This window comes from Hypomesus transpacificus, chromosome 1 (assembly GCF_021917145.1).
Source record: "Hypomesus transpacificus isolate Combined female chromosome 1, fHypTra1, whole genome shotgun sequence".
NCBI lineage: Eukaryota > Metazoa > Chordata > Actinopteri > Osmeriformes > Osmeridae > Hypomesus > Hypomesus transpacificus.
The window spans coordinates 6,167,754-6,190,699 of NC_061060.1; the positions used below are offsets into that span (position 1 = coordinate 6,167,754).

The 22,946-nt window shown below is 44.8% G+C and overlaps 3 protein-coding genes across 4 annotated transcripts; 1 reads left to right on the top strand and 2 right to left on the bottom strand.

Moving 5' to 3' along the window:
- Positions 1-6,829: 6,829 nt before the first annotated feature.
- On the top strand, positions 6,830-12,606 carry zgc:92242 (uncharacterized protein LOC436899 homolog). The gene is made up of 6 exons (XM_047023612.1): positions 6,830-7,062; positions 8,454-8,952; positions 10,761-10,878; positions 10,962-11,058; positions 11,258-11,492; positions 11,646-12,606. The coding sequence occupies exons 2-6, from the start codon at positions 8,772-8,774 to the stop codon at positions 11,810-11,812; spliced, it is 798 nt and encodes a 265-aa protein (XP_046879568.1). The 5' UTR covers positions 6,830-7,062; positions 8,454-8,771; the 3' UTR covers positions 11,813-12,606.
- A 3,532-nt stretch (positions 12,607-16,138) lies between these two features.
- Positions 16,139-18,436, bottom strand: cxxc5b (CXXC finger protein 5b). Of its 2 annotated transcripts, none has more exons than XM_047019610.1 (2): positions 17,957-18,436; positions 16,139-17,353 (listed from the first exon to the last, which is right to left on the bottom strand). In XM_047019610.1, the coding sequence occupies exon 2, from the start codon at positions 17,328-17,330 to the stop codon at positions 16,470-16,472; it is 861 nt and encodes a 286-aa protein (XP_046875566.1). In that variant the 5' UTR covers positions 17,331-17,353; positions 17,957-18,436; the 3' UTR covers positions 16,139-16,469. The 2 variants fall into 2 exon arrangements, with proteins under 2 accessions (XP_046875566.1, XP_046875557.1); XM_047019601.1 differs by having other exon boundaries at positions 16,139-17,490.
- An 829-nt stretch (positions 18,437-19,265) lies between these two features.
- Positions 19,266-22,414, bottom strand: zgc:110843 (uncharacterized protein LOC541492 homolog). Its single transcript, XM_047022041.1, has 3 exons — positions 22,208-22,414; positions 20,742-20,944; positions 19,266-20,176 (listed from the first exon to the last, which is right to left on the bottom strand). The coding sequence occupies exons 1-3, from the start codon at positions 22,281-22,283 to the stop codon at positions 20,087-20,089; spliced, it is 369 nt and encodes a 122-aa protein (XP_046877997.1). The 5' UTR covers positions 22,284-22,414; the 3' UTR covers positions 19,266-20,086.
- Positions 22,415-22,946: the final 532 nt, after the last annotated feature.

The following is a 22,946-nucleotide window of genomic DNA, read 5'->3' on the forward strand; positions in this document are numbered from 1 at the left end:
CATCCTCTGCCATGCAATTGTGTCCCAATCGACAAGTCCAGTGAATAGATATGCAGAGGTGCTTCGAAATTGTGGTGCGCTCTTTCATATGACGTTCAATCTTAATTAATGCATTATTCATTCAATAACAACAAATCTGGGCTCACAAAATACTTAAATTGACAACGCAATCTTGAATCTTGATGGAAATTAGACACTTACCAGACAAACGTGTTCAATCCGAAATGGCTTGAAAAACGAGGTAATTGTGCAACGCAGGTTGCTGTCTTCTCTCAGCCCATCCAGCTAGGGAGTAACATAGAGCGTGGTTCTTTTTTCTACCCACGTCGTGCGTCCTTCCCGGCTGCCCCCTTCTCTGGTCTGCGCTTTTAACAAATGCTCACCGCAAGAACTCTCGGGGAGGGCTACACTACACCATAGTCTCCGAGCACTGCCAACCGGCAGGAATCAACAAACCGACTGCGCGTGAGGATGGAAGGTTCCTCTGCGTATGTGATGTGTGTGAGAGACACAGAGAGCTGACTGCGAACTAAGCGGCCGGTCTGTCGTCCCTCTCCTCACTACAAGATACGTTAGGAGCCTCTCTTCAAAGACCGTTCTGAGGTGCGCTGTCTTTCGGGCCTGTTGATCTCAGGCTTCTTTGAAGACCACGCTTAGCCTAGTGTTGTCATTTTGTAAAAACGATAAGAGGCTATATTACTTTGCAGGATTTAAAGTTGTAGGCCAGTATACTCGTTGCAAAACGTAGATCCCGAAAGATAAGTCTAAATAACTAATGAGAATGAACGGTGAGCAAACAAGCATTCATTTAACCATATTAATTATGTCTCCAGCCTCCAATGTAACATTTGGACAAAGAGTCCACCTGCAATATAGTTGATGGTTGAGAGGTTCAGGTGTCACACATGGCCAGGTGCTACCTGTGACAAATGAAACGTACTGTATTAAAGTTCACAGGACCACAAGGACTGAACATGCATTGAATGAAAAGTGGAAAGGTAAAAATCTCACTGGAAGCTCTTAAAAAAAAAAAAACCCTGCAAGTAAGCTTGGAGGAAAAGAAGGGCAAACGCCATCCCCAGGATAATCTCGAATTAAATGGCAAAATCATCAATCTGTCATATTTCATAGGATGAAATAGGCAGGGATTACTGGACCAAGGGACCGAGTGACCACCAACTGATGTGGGTAGTGAGCTGGCCCCTGTATGCCCTTGCCAGAGGACCAGAGGACATTTATATCTATATTCCCCTCTATATTCCCTCAGTCACTTATCCCTTTTTTCATTTTCGCTTTCTCTTTTCCTTCTCCCATTCTCCCCCCCTCCCTTTCCTTCCTTCCTTTCTTCCCTCCCTCCTCCCTGCCTCCCTGTCCTCCAAACACCTGCATGGGATAGCGAGCCAAAAGCAGATCAGGGTTGTTCAGGAAGACAAACATGGTTGATGTTAACTTTTACCAATTGTCCTTGCAACACCTCTAGACAGATGCTCACTTTGGACCTATGGGCATGTCAAGTGCCCGTTCAAGAGCATAATAATGCAACCGCTTGTACAGTGGTGTCCCAATTGCACATTTGAGATGGTTCCGAAATGCGTTATTGTGAACGCACCCCATCACAAGGATGCCAGCCTTCGACTGGAAGTCTGGATGGATCTAACACTTCATGCCAACAAAACAGCGATCAATAGGACAGAAAGGAGAGAAAGAGAGTGAGGGAGGGCGGATAAAGTGGGAGGGAGGGAGACACGGATGGAGGGGGGGGGGAGATGCTTCAGAGAGAGCAAGGGAGCCTGCGGAGAGCACAACAGAGCCTGGAGAGAGAAAGAGGACAATGAGGGAGAGATGTACAGAAAAGACAATGGAATTAAAAAAAAACCTGCACATAAAGACTAATAATGCAGATAATAATAATATAGTAGATAATGGGATAGTTAGGGTGTGTGTGTGTGAGTGTGTGTGTCTTGGAAGCAGAAATGCTATAATTTTCTGTAGATAACAAAGAGGGTTCAGAGAGTCCACAGATGACCATACGAGGGGGAAGACCCATCCCTGTCAATCCTTATTACTTATTCATTAGCCGGCTAGCGCTGCCCCTCCCCCTCCAGGACCAGCCCACACACACACCCCCGCAACCAGTCTCCCAAGGGAAAGTGTAGGAGGGATGGCGAGGTGTGCATGTGTCCCAACGCGCACAATGACAGATGTTGGATTCTGATGGACTATATGCGTTAGGGGCCATGGAATTCCCTGATGTGACAATGGGATCGAGGGGGAGGGGGGGGGGGGGGCTTATATGTATGAAGGTATTGGGGGTTTCAGTTGATGTGTTATGGGGGGGGGGATGGAAGGAGAATAAATTATTGTGTGGTCATGTCTAATGTCTGCTTACTGTAATGATTGCATCGACAACCTATAACTGTGGGGAGAAGGTGCTCATGTGAAGACAGACACACAGAAAGTGTACACAGACAGACAGAAAGTGTAGACAGACAGACAGACACACAGAAAGTGTACACAGACAGACAGAAAGTGTAGACAGACAGACAGACACACAGAAAGTGTACACAGACAGACAGAAAGTGTAGACAGACAGACAGACACACAGTGTAGACAGACAGACAGTGTAAACAGACCGTGTATACAGACAGACAGACATTGTAGACAGACAGACAGACAGACAGTGTAGACAGACAGACAGACAGACAGACAGACAGACAGACAGACAGGCAAACAGTGTAGACAGACAGACACACAAACAGTGATGTCTGGTCACAAGTTTGGAATCACTATGCGACTAGACTGCATCCTTCTCTTTGTGTGACCAGGTAGCTCAAATACACACACACATACGCAGACTGCTGACTAGGCTTGAATTAAAGAAAGAAATCCTGCAAATAATCATTGATCCAGTGTGCGTCTACTGCTATGAATCTGTCTGCCTCAGAGTCTGTGCCTCGGTACAGCGAACACCAGGGAGCTTACCAAGACAGCTGGACCGCACACACACACACACATACAAACACAGACACACACACAAAAACAGCAGGGAGAGGATATGAGTGTGTACACGTCTGTTAATGTACTGCATATGTGCCTGTTCATGTCCTTCCTTGATTCTGAGAGATTCACAGTTGTGCATGTGTATGTTTGAGTGTGTGTGTGTGATTCTGATCAGAGACATTTTACAGCAAGCTTTGTGTGTACTCCACTAAGGGAGATGCAGATTCGCTGCAATCCCCGCGTGTGTGTGATCTCCAGTGAAGCTAAGATGAAGAGGAATGACATGAAATACAGAGCTTGGATTCTCTCTGAGTTATTCTGTCCTGGGCCCCGGTGCTTCTGCTGTAATTATCCAATCAGCACACATTACATCTCATTCTGAAAGGAGTCGATCAGACAGACTCAGTGTGTATGTGTGTTTTATCTGGGTCATTATATCCATGGGCATGATAGGGAGTGGTTTACACACGAGAAAGAGAGAGAGAGAATACCCCTTAATTTGTTCCATAATTACCTCCACCTGTGCCAGCAACATCTCAAGCAAAAAGGAGGGGAGGGGATGCTACAGAGAGAGACTGCACAGAACAAGAACAAGGATGGAGGTCGACAAATAAAGAGTGAAATTGGGAATGTGAGCCTGCACATTTTTGTTTATGTGAGTGTTTGAATGTGTGAGAGTGAGAAAAACAGACAGACAAGGGAAACACAGTTGACCTTGCCAGCTGGTGGCAGAGAGTGATGTGTGTGTCAGACTGTGTGTGTGCACATGGCACGGGTACCCGGCTTCTGCCCCTCTGGTGTGCCCAGACTGTAAAGTTGGCATGGCGATAGCACTGCTAGTTGGGGGTTGGGATGTGAGTGAGTGTGTGTGTGTGTGTGGCTGAGAGACTGCGCCAACCCTAGGGAGAGGGGTTGCTGGGACTTTAAACGCCATCGTGATTACCCGGTCAACTCACAACCTGGTCACCGGGGAAACATCCCACTAACCCTCCCTGCACCCCCCCCCAATCCACCATCCCAGCGTAATGCCTGCCTTATGGCCTCATTAGACTATCATAACAGATATCAGAAACACTAATAACATGTGCAACTTCAGCTCGTCTGGTCTAACCAGGTCCATTATCAAACACTTAGTCCTTTCTTTAATGTAGCTTGTAGCTCATTCATGCTAAAATATGACACTCCTAAAATGAAGTCATTCTGTGTCCTAATACATTCCCACATTATTCTATATTATTTTATTGAATTGTATATATATTATATTGTAAAGCTCTGCCAGTATTTTGTTGTACATTTTTTACATTTTATCTTGTTTATTATGTTTACTGTAGGTACCTGCCCACCAATGTAAATTCCTTGTTTGTGACCACTTACTTGGCGATTAAACACTATTCTGATTCTGAATACAACATTTAGCTTCATATCATGTGTTCTACTCGGATCTGTCGACTGTGTGAGTCCTAATCCAGCCCCTCACCCTTTTGAAGACGCTCCAGTCTTCCTGATGTCTTCCTGATCTCTTTACACAGACTCGCAAACCATGTAAATGTACACAAGATGCAATCTCTCTCTGTAAAACACAGCTCAGGAAAATGTTCAGCTCAATCATGGAAGCGCAGAGGGCCCCTCGGCAGTGCTTCCAGGTGCATGTGGGGAAATTGAATCCTGTTTGCCGATAATCACAAGAAAGCACTCTCTAGGGTCTATCAATGTGCTACATTGTAGGAAGTATACCGTAGTAATGACTCAGTCACTTTGCACTTCATTTCACATGCTGTCATGAGGTGTTTTTCTGAATGAACACACATACTGTTAGCACTGGCCTGTTAAGTTATACATAACTATCCCTTCAACATCCTGCCTGGTTATTACCATTGGTTACAGAATTATCAGAAATGTTTATGTGTCAATTGTTGTTTTCAGTCTGGCCAGCAGAGGGGGCTGCTGTGGATATTACAGTGTAGCTGATAACACATGAGTTATAGGGCAGTGATTCTCTTGCCTAATGGATACTTGATTGTTTTCCTGAGTGGATAAGTGTTGGACTTACTACTATTACAGAATTGTGCTGATCATTTATTATGTTCTGATGTTGGCAGGCAAAGTAAACTTCAACACACAAATGCACGCACACACGGAAATAATTTGGACATGCACACAAACACATTAACATCCATTCAATCGCTCTCCCTCTCTCTCTCTCTCTCTCTCTCTCTCTCTCTCTCTCTCCCCCTCTCTCTCTCTCTCTCTTTCAAACAAACCGACACACTTGTCTTTATCTGGGAGTAATCTAGAAAGTCCCATGCAGCCGTGCTAGTTTAGGATTTATGCGTTTGTGTTTCCTTTTAAACACGTGTTGCAGTTTTTCCTCTGGAGGGACACAACCTTGAACCCTCTTAGATTGAGAGAGGAGAGAGGACCTTGAACCAGCTTCGTCCTCACTAAACTCAACACTACAGACACAAGAACAAATACTGTGTTGTCACAGTATGACTGTCACTGGAAACTGGTGAGGAAATCCCACGTTATCTGACCATTGAGACCCGCCAGTATAACAGACTTTTAAAAAGTGATTTGAAATGACCACAATTCTTATGGTTGCTGATGAGAATTGAGTCTATTGCACTCCGTCTAGTATGAATAAACTGTAAAATGTTACAATTATAAAGTTATAACTTGAGTTCCCCAAATACTTTAGTGCCGAAGATCTATCACAGTCCAATCCATGACTAAGCACTTTCAAAACAATGATATTATTCCCTATTGTCAACATTTTCAGACTGTGATTAGTCATTTATACCTATGTCTCATCAGGAGGGTGTGGTTAGCTGTGACTGTTGATAGGATCACTCCTGGGAAGTTTAGCAGAAACCGCCTTATCAGGCTTATGTGTGTGTGTCAACAGCTAGTTAACTGGAAATCCCAGCAATGTCACTGTGCTTCCTGCCAGTTAAGTGACTTATGTCTCTGGGGCACAGGCCCCTATTCATATCCCTTTTTTTTCTTCCAAGCTTGCTGCGCACAATGCACTACTCGGCTATAGAAACTCCCCTTGCTTAACCCACTATACAACAGTTCATGCTTTGGCAGGGACATCAAAGGTTAATGCGAGCGCGCACATTTCTTTCGCATTCATTTGAGCGCAAATACAGTTTTTTGAGCTTCATGTAATATTGTTTTTATGTTTTAATCAAAATAAGATGATCGGTAGGCCTATCATTTAGAAACTTTAGTTTTGTAATGTTTTCTTAGCCTACCTCATTTCTGACTTGTGTGCCGAGTCCGACACCTGGACTTCAGTGTGCGTGCTGCAGTGGCTATTTGGCAAGGAATAAATGGCATGGAATAAATTAATGCACTGACTAATAAAGTAAATTGTTACATTTCAAACATTAGATTTTACTGGGGCACAGCAGATTTATACTGGGGCACGGTCCCCTGTAAAAAGGGTCTAACGACGCCCCTGGGTTATTCCATTATTCTGGAGAACCACGCAATCCTGGAGATTACACACATAGCTATCAGAGAAAGAAAATAAAGAGAGAGGAATTGTTTGTTTTGGCTGTTCACAGTTGTTCACAGTCTGTTCACAGTGTTCACAGCTTTGGCGTTACTGTATAATCTAAATATGCAACAACAAAAAAGATATTTCATCAAATGTATTTGAAATGGAAGGAGTTGAGAGAGAGAGTGGTGAGAGAGAAGAGATATAAAGGAGGAGACAATGAAAGATGGAAATCCAGACAGGGGAAATACAGGTAAGACGGGAGGCAGTAAAATAAATGGGCAAACTGGAAAGAAGAAACCAGAAAGAGAGGGAAGTAAACAAAGGAAAGAAGGAGGAGTGAGCAAAGAATCCAGTGATGATGTCAGTCCATCCCACTCAGTTCCAGTACAAAGGCAGGCAGTGACGGCCATGCCTGCATACTAACGTGGTTGAGTGTACACACCGCTCTGTCTCTCTCACACACTGTCACAAGATTGTCAAACACACCGTCACAGTCTGACTGAAACTCACACCCGAGCTGCTGATGCTACCAGCAGAACAGAAGACGCAGTTAAGTAAGTAGTCTCCGCCGTCTCTCTCTCTCTCTCTCTCTCTCTCTCTCTCTCTCTCTCTCTCTCTCTCTCTCTCGCTCTCGCTATCTCTCTCTCTCAGCTTAACTTCTCTCTTTTCGTTTTCTCCCCATCCTTTCTCTGTTTTAAGTACAACTTTATTGTTTTTCCGTCAGTTCCTCCGTCTCTCACAGCCTCGTCTGTCCCGGTTCTATTGACCCTCACTAAAGACCTCTCTCAGTATTCCACACACATTCCCTTCCTTCTTCGCTCTCTTTCTCTCTTCATTTTGGACCCCTCTCCATATGTGAACAAGGACTATGGGAACCCCTAAAGCTATTTGCATGTTGGCTTGGAGTCAAAACAGGGCCTAGTTTTAGTCCACTGTTTTATTTCTGAAAGACTTGCAATTAATCTGATTGCATATTGCGCTTTCAATAATTACAAAGAAGAGACTTGTAGTCTTAGAGGGTCTTAGAAGAGACTTGCGAGTTCTCAAGAGCATCATTGTTAAACTTGGTTGGAGTGATGGTTATAATGTTGTTACACTGGACGAGAGTCAGTCAGCCTGTTGTGTCTAGACTATTTTCTAAAGCCAGTTTGAATGGGGGCCCTGTGTGTATTAAAGGAGGTGGTTACTGCCATCTAAGCCTGTTCCAACTGACAAAGATATATACTATCAGTCAAGAGCAGCTGCTGATAAAGTTCTAGCTGCAGTTAGGGGAGTGCACTTGTCGAGACAAGTTGTCGTCTAGGGATGAACTACTTTTAGTTGAATGATACCTATGTTTGCGTGTCTTCTTTCTGATGGTATTATGTTTCTGAGAGATGGTCAGTCTTTTACTCCTCTGCCCTTCCTTGTTCTCTCTGACTCAACCAAAAAATATAAGTGGAAGAGTGGCTGAGCTGGTTTTTGTTTACATTGGAACATTTTCAAGCAAAACCTTTTTCTTTCTTTCTTTCTCTCTCTCCGTCTCTCTCCGTCAGTCTCTATCCCTCTCTCTCTATCCCTTTCTATTCTTCTCCTTCCCTCTCTTTCTGTTTGTGCATACATTGTTATTGAGGAAGGAGTGGATGAAACATACTCTCCTATGCATTTGAATCTGCACACACACACACACACACACACACACACACACACACAGACACACACACACACACACATGCACACACATGCACATGCACATGCACACACACACACATACACATACACACACACCCACACCCACACCCACACACACACACACATTGTGGGGCCTACACTGTGCTGGTAGACAGCCAAACAGGAATCTTATTTAAGCCGAATAGGGAGCTGGTAAATATAATGTACAGGTACTGACCTAAACTGTACATCCACACACTCTAAGTAACATTCCAACTCTGTCTGTTTTCCATAGAGCCCCAACAATAACCCAGCATAGAGAGAGGAGCTCTTCACAATAGCAACCTTCAGACAACAGAGGGGCCATTCTTCTACCATCCTACATAGACATAGAACCACAACCTCCACACAGGAAGGAGGTCAGCACTTTGGATTGTACCGAACCCACCAGAGGCAAAGCTCAAATTCCAGACTGTACCAGAACCACTAGAAGCAGGGGGAGTTCAAAGCCCTGGTTGAATCGATCTGAGTTAGCAGCAGAACTTGGTACCAACCAAAGCACCCGGGGCACAAGGAGGCTAGACGGTGGTAGTAGCCCAGGAACGGTATCGGTATGCTGGCCCAGATCCTGAAGGACATGTGGGTGGACCCGGATGTGCTGGAGGCCTTGTGCGAGGAGCAGAGGAGAACCTTGTTCCTCAAGATGAGGGAGGAGCAGGTGCGCCGCTGGAGAGAGAGGGAGGAGACGGACGAGAGAGGAGCCAGCGACAAGGACCCCGCCAGGCCTGACAAAGGTATGGAAACACACACAAACAACCAGACAAGCACACGCACATACACACACACACAGATCGTGAAAAACACACGAGCGTGTGCATAAACACGGGTGCAAACACGCACAAATAAGTGCACCACGCACGTTTGAAGAAACAAGCGGCACACAATCGATCTTTTAAGAATGGAAGTCACCAAATGCAGAACATCCTGTTCGGAATACAAGTGGGCATTAACATGCACACACGCATACACACCATCCTTAAAGAGTACAGAACAGGCTGTGCAGTACCCCGGAGGAACATAACTGAATTGCACACAGCAAGTCACGGTATAAGTACACATAAATCAGGAACACTGAGACTAAGGAAAGTGTTTGTGAAGTCACACCTACTACAGTGTGTTCTGTCTTGTAAATGACATGCAGACCGGCATGATGTGTTCTCAGCTGGGCTGCAACAGAAAGAAAGGAACACAGAAAACAAAGTTGGAGGAAAGACAAGGGGGGTCATAGGTGACAGGTGAGATGGAGGTAGAGAAAGAGGGATGAAGATAAACAGTTAAAAAAAAGATGTTTTCAGAGGTGGGGAAAGGTAGAGAGAGAGAGAGAGAGAGAGAGAGAGAGAGAGAGAGAGAGAGAGACTGAAATGGGGCCTTGAAACAGACACTCTTATCGACAGAGCCATTCACTGCCGGGCAAGCTCCCCAACTCTCACTGTGCACTTCTCTCTTTCTGTCTCCACTCTAAAGACATCCATCTCTCTCCGTCGGTCAATCTAATAAGACAGTATGTGACCCTCCCACAGCCATCCCCCCATTTCCCATTGTCCCTCATGGTAAATATTCCCTATGGTGTGTGCGTGTCTGTGTTTACAATACTCACTTATTTTCCCGTTACCACTATGACAAACACTGTGGTACTGAGTCACCTATTCCACATGTCCAGGCAATGTGAACTGTCAATCAACCACAATTGAGTAATCCTGTGGTTGTGATGCCCTGCGCTGCTTTCGGACTCCTATCACGTTACACCCTTTTGTGTCTCCAATCTGAGCCGTGTCACCCGAGCACCGGACACGTCATGGCTCTTTGGCGAGCAGCAAACCCGACCCGCTGAACCTGTGTGTTACGCAAGACGCACCGCTGCTCTACTCTACTGCCTTGTGTTCTCACAGCTATGTGGCCTACATAGATCAGTGTGCAGCTGAACAGCCACACACACGCACACACACAGACACACGAGACATATATGTCACACGTGCAGAGAGACTGACACACCCGCACACAAAAGAACTGTGTAATGACACGCTACTCCACCTATGATTTCATGGGTGCGGTTAAAGAGGGGTGATTATATGAGCTGATGATATGCCTAGGTTTGCCTTTGGGTTTATTACAATATTATGAAATAGCCCAGACATCCCATAGGCATTCTAAACCAGCATGTGTTGTTTGTCATCTTATTCTAAATGTAACATTGTTTAACCACTATCAAATTTAGTTAAACAGCCTATTAACTTAGCTTAACATCCAGTTTAAGTATAAATGTTGTACAGTTTTGTAAGACTGGACATCACAATGACTTAAAGATCAGTTTTATGTAGTACAGGGAAAAAAAACATTCCTCAATTGTGATGTCACTGCGGCCTTCCCAAGCAGAAAAGTTTAAATTGTACAACAGCACCATCTGCTGGTTTACAAAAAACAACCACACAGTTAAACAAAAAATCGTACCTTTAAAGCATTCAAACACTGGGTGCGAGTTTATGTGACTGTGCGAGTGAAGTGTGGGTGTATGATCTCTGTGTGTGTTGTGTGTGTTCCTCAGATCCCAGCAAGAGGGTGAGCTGGCTCCCAGGACGGGATGGGGATGTGTGTGTGCACGTGATTGGAGAGGAGGACGACTTCAGATCCTCTAATCTCCTAAAGACCCTCCGAAACAATAGGTGGGCCTACAGACACACACACCAACAAACAAAAAACCACACGCAAACCTAGAAAGTAATATTAGTGTTTCATCATGTTGCAGAATCCAGAGTAAAGATGGGATTCAAACTGAGATCCAGTCAATGTCCTTGCTTACAAACAAAGAAATCCACCAGCCAGCGATACCACTGCATCTCACCGTAAGTACGCATGTGTTTCGCTGTGTGTGTGGATGCTAGCAGAGAGATGGACACAAGCAAGGGAGAGGCCGACATCGAAAATGAAAGAACAACTCATTCTGCCCCCTGCTGACATGCTGTCCTCCCTGCCTTTCTCCCTCCCTCCCCTCTCTCTCTCCCTCCCTCCCTCCCTCCCCTCTCTCTCCCTCCCCCACCCCAGGATGACTCATTGATTCGTCGCCATGGCGGCACCTCCAGGGACTCTGAGGAGGATCAGGATTCAGGAAGTGCCGAGGACGACCCTAGGGAGGACAGCAGCGACAGCGACGCAGGCGTCAACGCTGAGGACCCCAAGCACTGGGGTCTCGTCTACAGGACGCACCGCAGGGACAGCGGCCCTCCGCCCCTCAGCTGTCAGCTGTCCGTCACCGATCAGGCCCCCCCACAGGACAGAGGTGAGAGACACAGGAGGAAGGAGAAAGCTAGAGGGAGAGAGGGTACTATGAATGTGCAATTGCATACAAGTGTGTGTGTGTGTGTCATTTCTGATAAGCTAGTCTGTTTCGATTAAACAGTCCAAATGTCAACTCTAATCCCCTCCCCCCCAGTATTGGCACATCACGAGCAGCAGGAGAGCTCGGGTTACGGAGGCCGCGTGGCACAGCTCCGGAGGGCGTTCGCCGGATCCTCCAAAAACAGTCTGCCCGTCAGCGCCAAACCGCCTGTGCCCCTGAAACCACATCACCTGCTAGTGAAAACCAACTCCCTCCGATAGCTTAGCACCAAGACTGGTCACAAAGGGAAATGACTTGATTTCAATACTGTATAATGGTACATGCTTACCTGATGAGACTCAAAATGAGACACACCTGATATGACTTTCCTAATGAAGGAACCTGACAGATAAGGAATGTGTGCTCAGATGAATACCTGAGGTTGAGATAGCTTGTGCCTAGCCAGATTAATTGTGTTTGGTGTCACTTTTTGGAGCTTACTTTTCCATCTGAGAGTCTTATTGGAGAAGGCTAGCATGGTCATGTGAAGACTAGTTGGGTTGTGTGATGTTGAAGACTCTGGGGCAAAAAGGAACTAACCTTCTTGAACTTTCCTCCTGACTATGAATTATTGTCCTTGCCTCCGGGTAAGAGACGTCCTTTCCAAAGTACATGATGTTTCAATCTGCAGTCCTACTGTGGGAAATAGACGTGGCTTATTGCACATACTTTATGTCTCCATAACATATTGCACATACTATTGATATAGCAGCCTAACTCATGTAAATAAATGTATAGTTTGTTCATGTACTGTATGACTGGTGGTGAAAGAGTACCGGCACCCTGGTTGTGTGCCTTATCATGACTTATGTAATGTTTGCGCCGAGGGAGCGGTGGATTTTCATGACAAAATTGTTTCTGTAACACACACCCTCTCATTTCAACAGTTACATATGGTTTTATATCACTGACTCTCTGTTGGTGATTCCTATTGTTACATTTTTGTACAGAAATGAATTTGTTTCGCTTTTTTCGTTGACAATGTGCGTGTCAATAAAGGTGGCATAAAATGAAAGACCCTCTCATCTACAGTGCCCTCCAAAAGTATTGGAACAGTGAGGCCAATTCCTTTATTTTTGCTGTAGACTGAAAACATTTGGGCTTGACATCAAACGATGAATGTGAAACCAGAGATCAACGTTTCAGCTTTTATTTCCAGGTATTTACATCAGGATCTGATGCACAAATTAGAAAATATCACCTTTTTGTTCGAACCCACCCATTTGTCACGTGAGCAAAAGTATTGGAACATGTGACTGACAGGTGTGTTTTGTTGCCCAGGTGTGTCCTATTACATACATTATTCAATCAATAAATACCACTGAATGTCTACACTCAGGTTCAGATTGGGTAAGATAGGTTTTGTCTATGCAGACTGTATTCAGAGGTGAAAACAACATGAAAACCAGAGCGCTGTCTTTGGGTGAAAAACAAGCAATTGTGAGTCTTAGAGAAGATGGAAAATCAATCAGAGCCATTGCAGAAACATTGGCCATAGCCAGTACAACCATTTGGAATGTCCTGAAGAAGAAAACTACTGGTGTACTAAGTAACAGACGTCGAACAGGTAGACCAAGGAAAACATCAGCAGTTGATGACAGAAACATTGTGAGAGCTGTAAAGAAAGACCCTAAAACAACTGTTAGTGAGATCAGCAACAACCTCCAGATGGCAGGCGTGAAGGTATCACTATCTACTGTTCGCAGAAGACTTCATGAACAAAAGTACAAGGGCTACACCAGAAGATGCAAACCACTCATTAGCAAGAAGAATAGGAAGGCCAGGCTGGAATTTGCCAAAAAGTACAGAGATGAACCTCAAAAATTCTGGGACAAAGTTTTATGGACTGATGAGACAAAGATTAACTTTTACCAAAGTGATGGAAAGGCTAAAGTTTGGAGAAAGAAAGGAACTGCTCATGATCCCAAACACACAAGCTCATCTGTGAAACACGGTGGAGGTAATGTCATGGCTTGGGCTTGCATGGCTTCTTCTGGGACGGGCTCATTAATCTTCATTGAGGATGTAACACATGATGGCAGCAGCAAAATGAACTCGGAAGTCTACAGAAACATTTTGTCTGCCAATTTAAGGAAAGATGCAACCAAACTGATTGGCAGAGCCTTCATCATGCAGCAAGATAACGACCCAAAACACACTGCCAAAACAACAAAGGAGTTCATCAGGGGCAAGAAATGGAAGGTATTAGACTGGCCAAGTCAATCTCCAGACTTAAACCCTATAGAGCATGCATTTTACCTGCTTAAGAGGAGACTGAAGGGAGGAACCCCACAAAACAAACAACAACTGAAAGAGGCTGCAGTGAAAGCCTGGGAAAGCATCAAAAAGGAAGAATGCAAAAGTTTGGTGACGTCAATGGGTCACAGACTTGCTGCAGTTATTGAAAGCAAAGGATTTGCAACTAAATATTAAGTCTTATTCACTTAAATATGTTTTAAGTATATCTGTTCCAATACTTTTGATCACATGACAAATGGGTGGATTCAAACAAAATGTGATATTTTCTTAGTTGTGCATCAGATCCTGATGTAAATACCTGGAAATAAAAGCTGAAACGTTGATCTCTGGTCTCACGTTCATTATTTGATGTCAAGCCCAAATGTTTTCAGTCTACAGCAAAAATAAAGGAATTCGCCTTACTGTTCCAATACTTTTGGAGGGCACTGTATATTGAATACCTGAAGGAAAGGAAAGGCCAGTTTGATGTGATATTCAGAATGGTTGGAAGTACACACAGACGTCATCCAGATCCAGACCCACACCTCTCTCTTTCTCCCTATGTCCTTCTCTCAATCTGTCTCTCTTTCTCACACATTCACTCACACATAAACATGTTGAGCATGTATGGTGAAGTTCCTGCATTTCCTTCTCTCTCTCTCTCTCTCTCTCTCTGTCTCTCACACATTCATTCACACACAAACACATAGACTATCTACGGTGCAGTCCCTGTCTTAGCATTTGTTTTTCTCAGCAGTTGTTTACATGTCAAACTCCAGGCTCCAGTTCATTAGAAATCAAAGCTGCTAAACTCAGGATCAAAAGACGGCACTGTAAACTTGATTAGGGAGGGCTGGTGACACAGAGCCAGACAGAGAGAGGGTGTGTTGATAGCAGACAGACAGGCAGGAATGATCTCAGTCTGGCTGGGAGCACTGGCCTTCCACTTTCAACGAGCCCTTGGAGTTCCACTGAAACATATTTGGGAGTCAGGCCATTGTGTGTACTTTCCATGGTCAGTCACCACTGCTTTAGCACTGGAAGAGAAGCCATTACAAGGTACATGTGGTTGTTCTGTTAATGTCAGCACTAACAAATCGGCATCTTGTGTGGGCTACATGTATGGGAGGGGAAAGGGCAGAGACATTACATGTAATATAATTCATCACAACCACCCGGCCTTCAGTGATGTTTCTGATATCTTTCAATGTTTTCCCTTGTCCCTCAATCCGTCTTGGCTTGTTTTTTGTACACACACACACACACACACTCACACCCACCCCCCACCACACACACACTATCTTCGTCTCCTGCTGTCTCCCCATTTCCTCTCTCCACTTGCCCCCCCCCTTTCCTGGTGCCCCTTTCTGTACCCCCCACCTCCTCTCTCTCACCACTCGGTGTATTTCCTTTCCATGTTTCTCTGTCTCCTCTCCCTCCTCTGCTACCCCCCCCCCCCCCCCACCCCTCCCGTTTCTCTCCTGCCATCTTGCAGGCTAGTGGAGCCAGACTCTGCAGGCGTTCAGGGAGGCAGCAGACCTCGCGGGCAGCGGGTGACACAGATTTCCGGGGGAAGGGGGATTAATCTCAAAATCACTAGAAAGGCACTAGGGGAAGCCGCAGATCCAGGAATTTAAAATCTCTTTGTCTGCAAGAGAAGGAAATAATGGACTCTGTATGTTTCTCATTCAACTGAAAATTATAATAGTATGCTTGGTGCCTTTTTTTCCCCTGTATTCGGTATTTAGTCAGTCCTCTGTAAGCTGTGTGGAGCATAGGCGCAGGCGCACACGCACACACACACACGCACACACACACAACCTCTCTGTGATCCCCTTGACTGAAGGCACACAGGAAGTGCAGCCGTGGCCCAATTATAGCGTGACACCTCGCCCTGCCGTTTCCATGGTAACGCTATCCCCCTGTCCCCTGGAGCGAGCCACGGAGGAATAAGGTCTTATCATATCCACCATCGTCACGGCAACCTCCAACCCCCCGGCCTATATGAGTCCGGTGGTGTTTGTGTTCATACTATAGGCTGCTCTGTGTGAATAAGAGAACATGTATGTGTCTCTGCATATACTTGCTGTGAATGAGTGGGACATCTCAAGCATATGAATGAAAGAATATAATGTGTGTGAGCATATTCGGTTGACTGCATTCATTCCAAGACCGGATGTAACCTACCAAACCCATGCGGACATACATGTATGTACACATGCGCACACACACACACACACATGCACACTTCTGAAAGTGGAAAGATTGTTCAACCCCCATTAAAAAACACCCCACAAAATACTCCAGCTATTTATTTTCTTTTAATAAGAAGGCAAACAGATGCAGTATGTAAGAAATGTACATTGTATGTGTTCTCATTCAGACATTATTGAGATGAATATAAAATTATTATCATTATTCACATGACGACACACTAGAAGCAACAACTTGTCTGAAAATCCCAAAAGGCTTTACACAATAGCACCCAGAATGGAATACAGACTTGAACTGAATAGTTTTCAGGACATAAACAGCAGGCTACCATATCCTTTTGTTAGATCAAAAGATCACAAATGCTGTATTGTACATTGCCATACCCTTTGTTCTTCGTGGAGTACTTTGATTGTCAGAAGTGTTGTATTACATGCTGTTGAGGTGGTCCATGTCTCCAGTGGGCCTACGCAGGACGCCTGTGGTGCAGTCTGAACCTCTTGCCTCCAGCCCTGTGACTGGCTTCCTCTTGAGCTCCTCACACTTCCTGTATTTACAGATCTGGTGGCCGGTCTTGCGGTTGCGACAGCTGTTACACTGTTCACAGTTTGTCCTGCGTCTACATGGCACGCACTCGCCGCAACGTTTCCTTTTCCTCCTTCCGGCTCCGCCCCCGGGGGACGAGCTCTCGCCCTGTGACCCGTCCATGCCCTCTCGTCCCCTGGACACGCCCCGTGCGGCTACACCGCCACCTCCCCCCATCAGGAACCCCGCCCCCGCTGTCAGAGGAAGGAGACCGGGGTTAAGGGGGAACCAGGCCCCGAGCAGGGGAAGGAAGTCAGTCACGCAGCCCACAGAGTCCTCCTCAGTCCCGGACCCGCCTTCCCCGTCCACGGCTGCCTCCCTGGCCCCCAGCCCCAGATGACTCTGCTCCGTGGTGGGGGTCAGCGTCAACATGCCCGCCCGCATCAGCAGCTCTGCGGCATGGGCCAGGTGAAGTCCACTGGGGGACTCCCAGAGATCTGTGCGGCAGGGGGCCCGGCGGGGTTTGGTGTGCCCAGGCTGGGTGACCATGTGCTGGGCTGCGGTGGGGTGGAGAAGGGCCCGGACATCCATGTCTCTGGAGGTGTGGTGGGTCAGTCTGGAGGTGCTACTGGAGATGTACTGGGAGAGAGTGTAGGGGTGAGTGCTCTGCTTCAGGCTCCTCCTGAGGGGCTCACTGAGGATCCTGCTGCTGCTCCTCTGCTGCTCTGGGGAAGATGGGCCAGTGAGGTCCAGGGCAGCGGACATGTTGCGTTTGTATCTGTGTGTATCTGTGTTTGTGTGAGCGGAGGAGGGAATTTAGACCAATCTGGGAGTGACAACGGTCTTGCTGTCAGCTCAGCCAATGACAAAGCTTTATTTTCCCATCCTCTGCTACCTTTGTAATTGTACCCTGTGGAGCTGAACGCTGAGATGGACGGACCGAAGGGTAACACAGATGGACAGACAGAAAATGAAAAGACAAAGGATGAGTGAGAAAAGACAGTGAAAATATTCTCAGAGAACCATAACAATTTAGTGTGAAATAAACCACATTGAAACAGCCTCCTCTAAACTGGAAATTGTCACCTTCATGTAAAATAATTCCAAAATGTACTAATAAAATCTATAGTCTGATTTCATTTAGTTTTGCACATGAGGCTCTATGACTGATGTGGAAGTGTCGTTGTCTCTTTAAGAACTCCATGGGATTTTATCAATGCAATCAATAACCATGCAACAACAATATGCAAACATATGCGCATATGCGCAGGTCAAATTTGAAGCGCGCTTTTCAAATACATTTTGACGACTGATGTTGTGTCTTCAAGGCATACTGCCAAAACTACAAATGCAAAAACCATCGCGAAAAAACATGTACTGTGAAATCCTACCTTTTGTCTGGACTCGGTGACGCGCAGCGATGCGGTCCGTGACAAAAAAAGACGTTCTATTCTCTTTCACTATATGTTCACTATTCTTTAAAATAACACATCAACAAGTATATAGGGGACCTTCAAATACTAATGTCTCAAAATAGCCTGTAAATATTCCCCACAGCATAGACTAATAATCTTCCAAGCATACCGAGATTCTCACACCTACGAACGCGATGACGAACTGGCCAAAGACCCTCTGTCCGAGTGGTCTCTGCGGTGCTGCGTGCCGCGCGTAACAGTAATTAGGAAACGGACAAAAACATATGGACCGATCGAAAGTCCTTCGACCAGCCTCGACTCGCATCGAAGAAAACAGAACCGTTATGTATTTGACCGATTTTGTCGTACGGTATAGGCTATGAACCTCCCAAATGTCCCGATTCCATTCCACCTCTCCGTCCCCGCTGTTTCCCGAGAGAGGAACATGCAAACACACCTCACCGAATTTGGGGGCGTCACTTAAAATACGAAGTGGACTTTCTGTTGTGAATGTACACCAATTGCCCATCCATCATCCAATAATATTTTTCGGACAATGTTGGATAGCCTTTAGTAGAGCAGATGCCATAGGCAAGAAAACGGAGCACAGTCTATCAGGTATAGTGCTGCCAAGTGTTGCCGTATAGCAACGTTCCGCATTATTAAAAAGAAAAATGTAAATAAATAGCAGACTAAATATGACTACATCCAAAATATTGGCTCTTATCCTGGACACAATCAAACCAAACAATACATAAAAGAGTATGTGAGATTAAGAGGACTTCGTCTGAGAGTCAGTCTGGTCTGATTATGTTGGGTTGGTTGGTGTTTATGGGATGTCAGGAGAGACTCTGAGCACAAAGTTGTGTCATTTTGAAGATAACCTACTGCACCACCACGTCTGTCTGGTCATTGCTCCACAGGGCAGTGTATTCCACTCCACCTCTTGTGAGACTCCTGCCTGTTTGGCACGCAGCCAGATTAGCTGTGCGTGCGTGTGAGAGGACCATTGGTGTGGTCCACAGCACAGAGGGAGCTGTCCTTATATTTTTCAGTAAGGTGTGGAGCGTTACTGGCACTCCGTGGCTGGCTTCGGTACTGCAAAGGGAACAATTCCCTGGACCTAATTTCACGAAGATTCGTGCAATTCTGGGTATTAAAAACATGGAATTGGTGTCGGAGCAAATGCTTTAACTCCTCCTATAGTGAACACTGAAGAAGGAGGTGGGCTGGACCCATGCACTGTCACCACAAAATAACCACAACACAGGTCATTCAGACCATAACATTTACGTAAGACAACATTTATACATCACCGTCAATGGCCATATTCAGTGGAAAGTTCCACTGAGATGGGCAATCAAAATATATATTTTATGTGTTACTTTTACATGACAACAGACAATATGGCGTAAAGCAGAAACATTAATGATGTCTTTTCACAGAGTAAATCTATTCTATTGCACTTCCAGATATCTCTTATCAGTTTGCACGTTGCTCTTTAAAGTTTGAAAGAAGCACCCCTAAAACATTTAGCCGTTCTTAGTGCAGAAGGTCACACAGTGTAACATAGGTCACAGAGTGTAACGGTACGGTTAGACAGTCTGTTGATTGGTGTGAACTCTGGGCTGTAATCAAGGCTGTCATAGCACCTTCATGTTCTTCTCAGGAGACATTCTGAACTGAGAATGACTCAGATCTCTGTTTATCACAGATCACAAATCTCCAGAAAATTCAGGTTGGGGTCAAATACATTTCAATCTAAACCATACATAATATTCTTTCTTTAGCGCAAGGCACAAATGTTGCCTTTATTCAAATAATCTTTACCATGAGTGCAGCTTTCTGAGTAAAGCTAGTTAGGCTATATTTTCAGTACTCCAAATACCCTAAACAAACAGAAATAGAAATGCATCTCGACCCAACTGAAAACGTCAGTTTGTTGTTATGGTTATTGCTGTTATGGGTATTTTGACAGTGGTCTTGACATGGATTCATTTAGTTGAATGTTATTAAATCGGGTGTTGAATCATGGGTATACATCGGATGGCCAGACAGGTGACGTGCTGGCAGACAGAGAAAGGTTCTCCTGGTTGGTCTGTCGGGTTAGGCATCCCTTTTCTTGATGATGAGAGGACCCACGTTGTCGCCTGTCTCGTCGTTATGATTGGAGTGGGCGCCATCACAGTAGGGAAACTAGGGATGCAGAGGAGGCAAAAAAACATCTGAAAAACACAACGTGTCTGTCATTTGTGTATGTTGATCTCTTTGGTCTATGGTGCGAGATTTCGGTTCTACTGTCTTTAACTTCTGCTTGACAAATATGTTGGCCTTATCCTGGTATGCATTGGTGTAAGAACCGGGGGGGACGTGTTGCTCTCAATATTGGAAAATGCTCCATGTGTCCCACCCAAAAATTAGCCTATACTGCAGGGACAAAAACTGTACATTTACAACTTTTATTTTGAAAGCACGACAAAGAAGATATCAGGTCAATATGTCCCCCCCAATGTCAAAGTCAATCCTACGCCCTTGATGGTGTAAAACCCCTCTTTGTTTGAAGCTTATGGGGACCTCAAGCCTTGTAACACAGTACACAACCAACATTATACAGGCAATCCCACACCATTACAATTGCATTTTTAACACTGTATATTATATAATCAATACATAATATATATCAGCAAAATGCACAAAGGCACAAACAACAGTGAGTAAAAAAAAAAAAGAATGATTATATTAAGAATAATGCCTGCCTCACTTTTTTGGACTTCCAGCATCGACAGTAGACAGCCTTGTTTCCTATGTCCTCCATGTCGAAGCTGTCCACCACCTTGGGCCGGTCCTTACTGATGCAGGCGTTCACCCGGCCCTTCTTGCAGCTGCGCCTGCTCATGTACCTGCTCACTAGGTAGCCTCCCAGGGCTGCTGCCACCGCCACAGGCATCAGGATAGTCAGCTGGTCTGGCCACATAGATGAGGAAACACCATGCGATCACATCAAATGGTACACATGGCACATGCACATATGCCATAGACAGTGAGCAACAAAGGAATTACTGAATAGAATTCCATTGACACAAGATATGACTAACCCTGACCTTCATATTTTGCCTACATTAGCAGGGAAGACTACAGGCCTGTTTCAACCTGACTTTGCCTCAAAAGACACACTTGGCCCTTAGTCCAGATGAAAGACATGGTCAGACATTTGTAATATAGATCACGTGTGAAAGACTAATCTCTCCTCTTAATCCAAGAAGATATGGCCAATGATTCAGAATAGCAGATGGCTTACCAGAGTTTCACACAAATAAAGTAGTAGTTTATCATCCACAGGTATCCAAATTAGCCTGTGAGAATTCAAAAGTGCCTGCAGTAGGATACTGAGCCGGGAAGCAGGAACTTCCTGCAGACCCGAGTCTGACCCCAGTGAAACCCCAACAACTGCAGGTCTGCGCATCAGCCTGGATCACAACGCTGCAACGCAGTTTTGAATGACGAAACCCCAACAAGAACATCTAGTTTGCTATTTTGACTCAATCATAGTCTATAGTCTACATCCTCAGACAAATGCTTTTTAGGTGTGATTTATTGTCTGGCACAATTTACCGATTGAGGCAAAATAGGTTACATAATAACTACGTCTTAACAAATATCTTGGAGGGTAGATAAAAGTAGGAATGAACAACTTTTCCAAGTGGAGCGTTGGCACAGCTACTGTGAGCAAATACCAATTTACGCGCGACCACAAGCGGTGCCAAATGCAATCACATGGTACGTTCCTAAGATGTGAAAACAATCGGGCTTGTCAAGGACTTTCTGCGGAGTAAATAGAGTAGGCTATAGACTATATCGGCTTAGCCTCAAGTATGACCAGCTAAGCCACCCGACACGGGAGTCGCCAGTCCCTACACCTGCATTTGATGGCTAGTTTGTCTCATAGAGAAAACAGAAATGTTTTTAATCAAACATCTTTTTCAAACGTGCAGTCGACCATCTTCGTAAAATTGTTTATAAGCACTGTAAGTGATTAACAATTTTGTCTTCCAATGATAATATAATTGAAATAAACAGCCTTCAACAGTCTTGAACCAGACTATACAGTGCAGGTTAATTAAATGGTGATAGTGGTTAGTGTTAATTATTTACTGCGGGAGTCGGACAAAGTAGGGTACTGCTGCTCTGGGAATCGGGTATCCTAAAGCCTAATTAATTTCCACCTACCTTTAGATATCCGGAATTCAGGACAGAATGCAGGCATTTGCAACATAGGCAGTGATATTAAAGTTGGACTTGTCATCTTGACCTGGTTAGGTGTTTTGGGTTTCTAATAGCCTATCTCTCTAATAAGGTCAACTGGTTACACTTCTATTCTGTGCCTTCTGTCAACTGACAACCTGAGCAAGCCCGAAGTAGGCGACGTCACGGATAAGTTAACCAATAGGACTCAGCACTACGTAGTCGGTACTTTTCTGATGAAAACTAATGCTCTAACTTATGCTCAGTCTGGTGAGAATTGGTCAAGATCAAATAAATAATAAGATAATGAAAAAAACTTCTGTAAGTCAGTTGCGTTTAATATATATATTTTTTAAAGCACCGTTCTTTACTTTTCGCTGCAGTTTTGCATTGCAATTGTGTCCTTGGGCGGTGTAGGCTAATGTGCTGCAATGTCGTCTTTGATGTTTTAACCCTTTAAGGCCAAACCATTTATTTTACATCGGCTGAACAATAAAGTTGTAAGCCTATTGTATTAAACGTAATCAAACTCACTTTATGAACTAATGAGTTTTTCACACAACTTGGATATCAGATACATATTATAATGTCATAAAATAGTTTAAAGCCTTACAATCTATATCTTATCGTTAGCTGAGGTCACAGATACAAAATAGCACATGTAGAGCGAGAGGTTCAATCGCGCCAGGCATAACAACTATCAAATCTAGTGAGTTTTTATCTA

Bases quoted from the DNA above. Each gene is read 5' to 3' on its own strand.
- zgc:110843 (XM_047022041.1), bottom strand. From the start codon at position 22,283: ATGACAAGTCCAACTTTAATATCACTGCCTATGTTGCAAATGCCTGCA. The intron at 20,945-22,207 runs GTAGGTGGAAAT...CTATGTGGCCAG, and splicing joins TGAATTCCGGATATCTAAAG to ACCAGCTGACTATCCTGATG. The intron at 20,177-20,741 runs GTGAGGCAGGCA...CTGCATCCCTAG, and splicing joins GATGCTGGAAGTCCAAAAAA to TTTCCCTACTGTGATGGCGC.
- zgc:92242 (XM_047023612.1), top strand. From the start codon at position 8,772: ATGCTGGCCCAGATCCTGAAGGACATGTGGGTGGACCCGGATGTGCTG. The intron at 8,953-10,760 runs GTATGGAAACAC...TGTGTTCCTCAG, and splicing joins CCCCGCCAGGCCTGACAAAG to ATCCCAGCAAGAGGGTGAGC. The intron at 11,059-11,257 runs GTAAGTACGCAT...CCCCCACCCCAG, and splicing joins CGATACCACTGCATCTCACC to GATGACTCATTGATTCGTCG.
- cxxc5b (XM_047019610.1), bottom strand. From the start codon at position 17,330: ATGTCCGCTGCCCTGGACCTCACTGGCCCATCTTCCCCAGAGCAGCAG.